Raw genomic sequence first — 9,132 nt, forward strand, 5'->3', positions numbered from 1 at the left:
CAGGGCGCGGCAAAGTAGCGGACTCTACATCTTGAAGTTGTACAACACGGCCCGGGCCGGGAGTTCCGCTCGGATCGGAATTTGGATCTTAGAATGTGCACTGGTATTTCGGTTTTCTGTCGTGCTGTCGACTCTACTAGGTACTAAGCTTTCTCCTTGCATCTTGACCCACGCTATGGTTGTGCGACACTGAGGAGAAAAACACTCTGAAATCACGATGCTTTGCTGAAATCAAGGCAGGCTATACGGCGGGCTGATGATTTTCAAGTTGAGAGGTATACATTTAATCTAGACTCTCGCCAGAGCGTTTGAAGACAAGAGGTAGGTCGATATGTGCACCTTCCTTTCATCGTCATTTGAATGCCCAGTGGGCGCATTTACTTGTCATCAGCTTCGCTCGGCCCTCTATCACATGGCTGCTAACCCCGGTCGCAAAGCCATATGGAAAGCTCCTTCCACGCAAGCCGTTATGTGCACCTCTACTATGGCATCCTCTATCATGAAATTTTCTGTTACCTTGTAGCAGCATCGTTGTGAGACCATTACGACACGGCCGTCACATCCTCCCTTGACCCTTTTGTAGTCTTGAGTCCCACTCTCGAGCAAGCGTCAGGCTTCTCGAAAGTCAGTCCCGCGCCAAACCGGTCTCGAAAGTATTCGCAACGTTCTCCCAGGCTCACCGTTCTGTCGTGCTCGTCCAGTCTATGTCCTACAGATCACACACCTCATCTGCATTCCAAACCAGAGTAGGTAAGATATGCGCTTACTCCTCTTCGCGACGCGGGTGGCGTGTTGGACTGCTCGAACCGACCGTGTTCAATACACCGTGCAGACGGCTTAGACGGAGATAACAATCGGAAGAGGTGAGCATGTCTGCCATTCTGGATTGCCAGAGTCGGTTGTTGCGAGGTATGGGTTATCCGAAGTCCACTTATGCTCACTTCTGTCACTCTAATCGAATCTCGGTTACCTGAGCTCGGCTAATGTGGTCGCAGGCTCTGCGACCCTGGAGATCACAACATAACGTGAGGCCGGGCTGCGTTATGTCACTGCGGACCCGATGGGAACGTCCGCTGAAATCGCTGTTGTCTTGCTTCCGTCCGACAAGCGTGAACGTGCACTCGATATTGGACATCGGTGACCTCGTATCGCTTGCTATTACTCGCTGGTTTTCTCCCCCATGTACGCGGTAGGCGAGGGTGTACTGAACGAGGGCAGGATCCATAATCGGTTCGTACTTGTGATTGTCGCAATACCTGCCCGATATTCGATCATCGAGCAAAGACAACGCTGGCTGTCGATGCCCTCGTAGCCCTGCCAAGAAGACTTCAGAGATGGAATGTAGTACTGATTGTTTACTTCGATATGTAAGTGAGATGCAAAGTATAGTCTATGCATGGACCGGAGTCTAGCTGCGCGAGATAGATTCAAGTGTAGCCGTGTGCCACTGGAGCCAAACATGGGACGCCGGAACTTGCCGATTGGTCGAAAAGTGCGATGTATTGCGGGTTTGGCATAACCCCTCTCAAAGGAGGGGCACACCGGCGCAGATCTCTTTGATTATACGTTGCTCATGTAGTGCAGACACGCCATATAGGTAAGTTTTTCTGACAATTGCGGGCGAAAACCTTGTAATATCATCCGGAAATCCTCGGCAATAAGTATCATGCACGAATTGTGTGGTATCTGAAAGGCCTCGGTCGGTATACCGCTTGCTAGTAATTCCGTCAATCTGGGTTTATCTAGTTGCGTTGCAGGACTTCAGGCAGTGACAGCTCTGAATTATGGGGTATGTTCAAATCCGATGACAATAGACAAGCTCATCACATTTACAGACTCGCACCAATTTGACCCTATGGAACTGATGTAAAATGAAAGGAAAAAACTAGGCAAGGATCTCCATGGGCGACTCATACTTCGCGTCAGCAGGCAGCCCAAAATCAATAACCACTAACCCGCTCCTGATCGTCTCGTCGCTAGGCGGCTTGCCCTCTGTGGGCTTCTCAGACACCACTCTGGCGAATACCACATCTTGAAGTCCCTCCGGAATAATCATCTGCCCGTCCTGGATTTCTGAGGATAGGACAGACAGGCCGAAGTAGTATGCCATAAACATGCCGGTAGAGTCGGATTTGTCGACGGAAACTTTGATGGTGGACCCTGCCTTGGGCATTGAGGGACTAATAGAACGACAGACTGGCAAAGGAGGGTTGCTCTCGGGGCACGACGTGATGAACGGTGCTTATATTTCGAGTGGTATATGGTGAGCGGTCATCTTGTGCGGTGCTCGAGATGAATGGGCCCGACCAAGGCTCACCTTTGTTGACCGCGCTATGGATCCAGCTTGTCTGACGGGCCTCCATAGCCAGAATAGATTGTTAGAAATCAGGTGGGTTAACCGCATGTACTGGACCACGAAGAATGCACCCACACAGGCAGCATTAATATCATCGCGGTGAGATAGCGAATGCGCTGCCCCTCGGTACGCAGCTGTTCCGACCTCCTCGATGGACAAACTCAAAGCCGCGAAACTTTTGGGATCTGTATACGGGCTGTTTACTCGCAGTCAGCCATGCCGTAGCGTGGGGATGAAGGAAGTGACTGTATGAACTCATAAGCTATCCGTGCAGGGCTTGGTCGCATTCTCCCCGCTGGCTTTCTGAAGGAACGTCACAGGCGACGCCTCGTGTCCCGCGATCTGCTCATACCTCCCGCGCCCCAAGGAGGGAAGCCCGCGCTCTCGAATACATTCTCGTCGAACTTCTCGATGGCGCCGGTGTAGAACACGTTGCCTAGATGTTCGAGGTCAGCGCGAACTGCAGCACGGTCACGTATATGCTCAGTTCAATGATCCGATCCCAAGGGGGATAAGGAGGAAGCAAATACCGGCAAGCTGGAATGGGTCCCGTTCCGCGTGATGGGAAGCACCTCCGAGTCCGGCGAAGGTGATACCAGTGACCAGAGCGAGGGCACCTGCAACGAAGTTGTACTTACAAGACACGAGCGAAGACCAGGTATGGCTGGGACCGGAGGACGCGGATGAGTGGGAGGCGGAGAGCGAAGGGCTGCTCCTCCTGGATGAGTTGTTCTACCGCCGCTTTATTAGACCTATGGACGTGTGTCGCGATGGTTGACAGGGTGGCTGACTTGTCAGCGGATAACGAGGTGCAGGACGCCGTGTCGCTGGTCCATGGTCAGTGAGAATTGCCTGCATATCGTCGTTCGTGTCAATCAGGATAACTGTTAATGGAAAGCGAACCTAAGCAAATCTCGCCATACTGGACGGGTCGGAGGACTTATAGTCGAATCTCTGGAGTCATTCACTGCCATAAATTTGCTCTTTACTACAGGTATCTACATAGTCACTTCAGGCCCATGGACCGATGTGCATCACTTCCATTGGCGATATTGGTGTTGGGCTTCCCCTAGGTCTCTTCTTGAAGGTCATTCGCAAGTGGTCGCTAACCCAAGCAGCAGTGTGTCCAGTAAGACATCCACGCCTGGATATCTCACAACTCCTCATCCCATCCACCACATATCAACTAATTCACCTTGCTCGAATTTCGTTTTTGGTGGGGTCGCAGAGCCGAACCACTCTTACTTTCGTGAGTGCTTCCGAGCCACGAGGGGGCGAGTGACCCCCCCTCTCTCATGAGAGGCTGTGCGTGACTAATAAACGTATCGGTACGGCCTTCAGCGTTAATGACGATGGTTAGGTAGGACTGCAGCGTTCGCATGCATTACCGACGGCAAGGTTATCGATTGGAGCGTACGTACGGTGACTCGGGGAGTATATCCATTGGGGGTTTCTTGAATAGACACGGACCGGCCATGAGCGCCGCGTTGGACGGGGGGACAAATATACATGTGTGTCCTTCGAGTTCCGTCTTGGTACACAGACGGTGGAGACTGATCCGGCCAACAAGAACAGAAGCCGTTGTCGTTGTTGTGGGACAGTCAACCGGGCTCAGACCGGGCTACTCGAGCACATGGGAATCTGTAGGACCTCGACATAGCACCATGAACCTACTACGTGCACAGCCACATGGGGTAACAGCGAAAGTGCTCGGCGACGAGGCTTCCAAGTTCCCTCTCCGAACATCCTGGCATTCTGTTGGAAAGGATTTACCGGGCGTGAGAATGGGCAAACAGAAAACGGTGCCGTCACCACACGGGGATCGTTTGGGCAATAATGAAATCACTTCTCCAGCAGCTCTCGACGTTGGCGGGACACGCTGGTTCCCGTTCCCAAGCTAACCCTCTGTAAATGTCATAAAGCCTTCCTTATCGTGTGTTGACAACAGGAATCTAGGGGTGATAGCAAAGCAGCCAACGAAGATGCGAAAATAGGCTAAGAAAAGATGCTGTGGGTGGTGCAACGCGGAGTTCCATCGACTTGTAACAAACTTGAAGTCGGGGACGGAAGTATGTTCAGGATGAACGGTAGTGCCATGACTGGTAGCAAGGCGCCCTGAAGACGCGATACGTCAGTACGATCGAAAGAACCCGCGACATCGGCAGCTAGCTTATCACACTGAGCATGGTAGACTTTGGAACCGAAAAACATATAGTTTGGGGGATCAGGGCTGACGATCTTGCTGATGACTCGCTGGGCGAATACATCGGTGGGCATAGCGTCATCCTCCCTAGGGGCCTGGAGACGACTGTGTATGTTTTGAGCAAAGCCAGTGTAAATCGATGCCGAGGGAAGCTGGTAAGAGGCGTGCTTGCGTACGATCTGGTGACACTAATCCTTGTGCTGGGTTTGTAAGCATCATGCACCGTATAGTGTGAAAGGCTGAGAAAGGGGCCTCCGGGTTATGCACACCAGTGCCAAAGCCTTACCAGTGCAACCGACCTGAGTCGAGCAGACGAGTGCCGATGAGCGAGTCAAGCTCGTGATTGGCTCATTCAGAACCGAGCGGTGGAATGTTGCCGCACCCACGAAAAAGTCTAATCGGCATTTCCGAATCTCTGAGTTCAACTTTTGCCACAACCGCGCTGCTATCCAAACATCTCCTGCTGAAAGTCCTTCGATGCTCCATCTATATTGACAAGCACTCAAATAAAATACATTTACTAGGCAATGACCCGCCAAATTCGCCTGGTCGTCTATCACAGCCGCCTGTTCGCCGCTCACTGGTCCTTCTTCGTACCTAGCACCAGGGACGCGAACGTCGGTAGCAGGCTTCACGTCACTGGGGATGTGCGGTCAGGATTCCAGCACGCCATCTCACGTAACTATGACCTGCGTCAGACAGCTCGCAGCCACACGACGTATCTGCTAGCCGACGTCGATGATCAATACGTCGAGGACTATCCATCAGTTGAGGATATCCCAGAGGCGCCAGTAGAGCCTGTGTGTAAGCTTGAAGAAGTGGTCTTCTCCATCCCGGCTCCTGGGCCGAGCCTCAGACACTCGTCTTCGGTGAGCTTTGGCCGTATCATACCCGAAAGCTCGTCTAATATGAACGTCGTTTGACCAGGGGGCCAACGTGGCGAGGGTCCAGCAGTTGAACTGCCAGAATTGGATCAAGGAATGTGTCGACGTGCTGGTTAGTCGGGGCATATTTCCCAACAGTGCCGTGGACGCACTCAAAAATGCCCCACGGAACTGAATTAAACTCTGTACGCTCTGTGCCACCTATATTTAAGTGCTAAACTGCGACAGCCTCTCAGGGTTATGCAAATGAATGTAAGGCACAGCTCTCTGCCAGGAGGCTAGCTTTCAAGTTGTGAGGATGCTGTGTGTGCCTGCAGACTCAGTCCCAGATAACGGGTAGACATGCTATGCTCAGTAGTTAATACCAGGCCTCTTTGAACGGCATCTGTCCGAGCAGATAGGTTCGAGCGCTTCAGACTACAAAACACTCCATTAAGCCCACATACTACGAAGCAGATAGTTTTGGATGAATTCTAGACGAGATTCGACTCCTCGCATGCCAAAAATCAGTAGACGATCGGTTACGTAATTCCGTGTTCCAGCACACAAAGAAGACCTAGAAGCAGTGAGAGTCGCGGAATCGGGGACAAGGAGCATGAGGCGACTCAGACGAGTAGCGCGAGAAGAAAGACTATTGGTTCGGTCTTAACCGAGCGGTTAGTGCGATGTCAGTCAAGCTGTGACACGCGCGGCTGCGCGCCATACGTGCATCCCTTGTACTCTCGTTCAAGCGGTGGGTGGTGCCCTTTGCCTATCACTGTCTCATCTTTCTGGATGCGTTATCCTTCAGTTTGTGCGACTCCGTGAACTTGGAGCTGTGCTCGGGAAGAGAACTTCGTAACTGCTGTCATTGCAAGCTGGCGTGCCCAAGAAGTCAGGCTCAACCCAGGAGTTTACCATAATAAAATAAACGACAAATGTCTGCAAAAGTCGTTATTGTGGGGGCAGGTAAGCCCATACTCTCACTTCATTCATGTGTTATCCCGTTCACCTCACTGTACTTCGGACCAGGTCCGTCTGGCCTGGTTGCTTGCAAGACGCTCCTTGAAGCTGCCACGCACGACTTCCCATTTGACCCCATTGTACTAGAGCAGGAGGACGATATCGGTGACACCTTCCAATATCGATTTTACGAGGTCTGCTATGTTTCGTGTTGCTATCCTCAGTCAGGACTGACGGCTGCAACTGACAGAACACGACTTTGATGTCATCGAAGCAACTGATTTCACTCTCTCACTCTGACCACTTGACGCTCGAGGTAAATATCCGCCCGTGCACTACGTTGCCAGCGGTGAATGCTGAATGCTATTCAGCAATATGTCAACTACCTAAGAGATTACGCATCCCACTTCAATCTATGGTCGAGAATCCATCTTGCGTGCAAAGTAGTCAATATTTTGAAGGACCCACAGGGTGGACATAATGTCTCTTACGTCAGGAAACGCGAAGATAACCCCGCGGAATGGGATTCCGGTAAGTCTCTTGGGCGTCTACCGCAGCATGCCACTCTAATAAACCATATAGAGGCGATAACTATACACACACCTTACGTTGCAATCTGTACCGGCTTACACGTTGTTCCCCATGTCCCTGATATTCCAGGAGTTGACAACGCCCTGAAAAATAACCCCGAAGCGAAACTTTTTCACTCGTCTGAATACAAGTCTCGGGACCAGCTAAGAGGGAAGGAGATCCTGATTCTTGGCACGGGAGAAACAGGGATGGACATTGCTTACGAGTCTGCCAAGGCAGGGGCGAAGGAAGTGGTGCTTTGTTCGAGGGCGGGGTGAGTAGCTGAGTGTTTTGTACAGCGCTAAGGCTAACCCGGTAGGTCAGGTTCTTGTCTTTCCCGAAAGCACTTGTCAGCCCTGTCTCGGTGCTGAGTTTGTTGCTCCACAGAATGACTTTTCCCTACTCGGCTTCAAGTTTGAGTCCAAGAGCCCGGTGCCCATCGATTCACTCATCACGAATCTCGGAGAGACCACGTATGTAGTAGGTACCTCCACATCTCCCTTCAAGCTCACAGCAGTCTCCCGCAGCATCCATGGGTAGCAAAGTCGCATACCCGATGGTTGTGAGTATCTCGCGATTCTTCTGCTCCCTTTGACTCTGAGCTGATGCGCTTGTGCAATAGCATCTCGGACTTCGTCATCAAGAGAGTGCTCTGGGTATTGACAGGTATGAATATCTCGATACATCCCAGCACGGACCCAGCGCTTATGGATCGGAAGGTACGCAAGCAGGCTGCAACCAGTGGGTACGTACCACTACGCGAGGCAAGCTGGCCACGAACCTAATGCCTTTTATGAGATAGATCGGCGAACTCGAGCCAGAGCACCTAGGGCGTGCCTACGTCTTTCTCAACAAGGTTTCACTATGTCTTTGTTTCCCGTCGTGCGCTGCTCATAGTCCAGTCCCACAAAGCCTTGCCATACATAAATCGTCCCTACCGCCGTTGACCCACCTTCATGGACTATCTCTCGCGGTACAGTGATCCGGACGAGGATATGCCCCCGCAGACGGATTTCACGGTCGAACTGGCTCCCTTCTCCTCGCACTTCACAGAGGGGGGGTCGTGCCATCTGTCCTCTTGACTTGGACAAGCGCAGTAGGCCAAAGCGCAAGGATGCAGTGCGGATCCAGGGGAAAGTTGTTAAGCCGAACTTGGTAGTATATGCCACCGGTTATGAGCAAAAATTCGGTTTCCTAGGCGAAGGGTATAAGACGCCTGGGGAAGCGGATGTGAGGAATATATGCTGGAGCGGGGATACCAGTGTGGCATTTATAGGCTTCTTCAGGCCGGGTGTTGGTGAGTACTCCACTTCTCACCACTCATCGCATTCTCTGCAAGATGGAATACTGAACAAAACCCGCTATAGGCGCCATCCCACCGATATCCGAAATCCAGTCTATGTTCTGGGTCTTGCTTCTCAAAGACCAGGTTTGTAAGCCGCTTCGTGCGGCACATTATCATCTGCTCGTGAATGAGAACACCAGAATCAAATATGGCGTGGACCATTCAACTTATGTCAGTACGCTGATATGCACTGACACACAACAATCACCAAGGACCAAAGGAAATAAACCTAAACCCCGTGATATGGGTGAAGGCGGTCCGAGACAACTGAAGGGTATTTAATAGTTCGAGGGGGAAAGGAGGAGTAAGACGCCGTAGGGTAGTCCGTAGGAAGACCTAGAAAAATAAAACAAAACCTTGACGCCTGAAACAAACACTAAGGGACGCTCCGGAGTATTTATCTCCGGAAAGTCGCAGACAAAGTCGCAAACCACGAAACCGAGTGTAGGTTCGGGCCCACGGGAGTAGAAATTGCTAGAGAAACTTGGTTAATTTTATTTCGCTATGTGAGACTCACCGGAGCTAATTGGATCGATGGCGGAGATAATTCACTCGACGAGTTAGGCCTATTGGCAAAGCTAAGATCGGTTATAATTCGCTAAGTTCGACGCTTTCGAACTTCTCGGGTCGCTGAGATCGTAACTCTAATTCTCTGAGATGGTGAAGTCGAAACTTATTTTTCTGTACACTACTTTGTACAATTTATACTACAGGAATGGCTTTGCGACCGTTCGGAGATAAATAACAAATAAACGCCGCTACCCACAGGATTGCTCAGCACTTGCCACCGCTATACCATGCACCATACGACTCTCTTGCGCTCCCACTTGCT

The 9,132-nt window shown here is 51.4% G+C and overlaps 3 protein-coding genes across 3 annotated transcripts; 2 read left to right on the forward strand and 1 right to left on the reverse strand.

The window, feature by feature from the left end:
- Nucleotides 1–1,885: 1,885 nt before the first annotated feature.
- Nucleotides 1,886–4,633, reverse strand: GLOTRDRAFT_127089 (uncharacterized protein; the record flags this gene model as incomplete). The annotated part of the gene is made up of 3 exons (XM_007865541.1): nucleotides 1,886–2,160; nucleotides 2,709–2,792; nucleotides 4,408–4,633. 3 exons carry the CDS (start codon nucleotides 4,631–4,633, stop codon nucleotides 1,886–1,888), a joined length of 585 nt encoding a protein of 194 aa, XP_007863732.1.
- Nucleotides 4,634–5,086: 453 nt separating this feature from the next.
- GLOTRDRAFT_36369 (uncharacterized protein) lies at nucleotides 5,087–5,618 on the forward strand (the record flags this gene model as incomplete). The annotated part of the gene is made up of 2 exons (XM_007864708.1): nucleotides 5,087–5,428; nucleotides 5,487–5,618. 2 exons carry the CDS (start codon nucleotides 5,087–5,089, stop codon nucleotides 5,616–5,618), a joined length of 474 nt encoding a protein of 157 aa, XP_007862899.1.
- A 742-nt stretch (nucleotides 5,619–6,360) lies between these two features.
- On the forward strand, nucleotides 6,361–8,582 carry GLOTRDRAFT_36251 (FAD/NAD P-binding domain-containing protein; the record flags this gene model as incomplete). The annotated part of the gene is made up of 13 exons (XM_007864700.1): nucleotides 6,361–6,579; nucleotides 6,636–6,701; nucleotides 6,757–6,876; nucleotides 6,943–7,229; nucleotides 7,280–7,304; nucleotides 7,343–7,435; nucleotides 7,483–7,517; nucleotides 7,578–7,621; nucleotides 7,675–7,700; nucleotides 7,758–7,811; nucleotides 7,858–7,897; nucleotides 7,935–8,252; nucleotides 8,323–8,582. The coding sequence occupies 13 exons, from the start codon at nucleotides 6,361–6,363 to the stop codon at nucleotides 8,580–8,582; spliced, it is 1,587 nt and encodes a 528-aa protein (XP_007862891.1).
- Nucleotides 8,583–9,132: the final 550 nt, after the last annotated feature.

The sequence above is a fragment of the Gloeophyllum trabeum genome (genome assembly GCF_000344685.1).
Source record: "Gloeophyllum trabeum ATCC 11539 unplaced genomic scaffold GLOTRscaffold_00003, whole genome shotgun sequence".
Classification (NCBI taxonomy): domain Eukaryota; kingdom Fungi; phylum Basidiomycota; class Agaricomycetes; order Gloeophyllales; family Gloeophyllaceae; genus Gloeophyllum; species Gloeophyllum trabeum.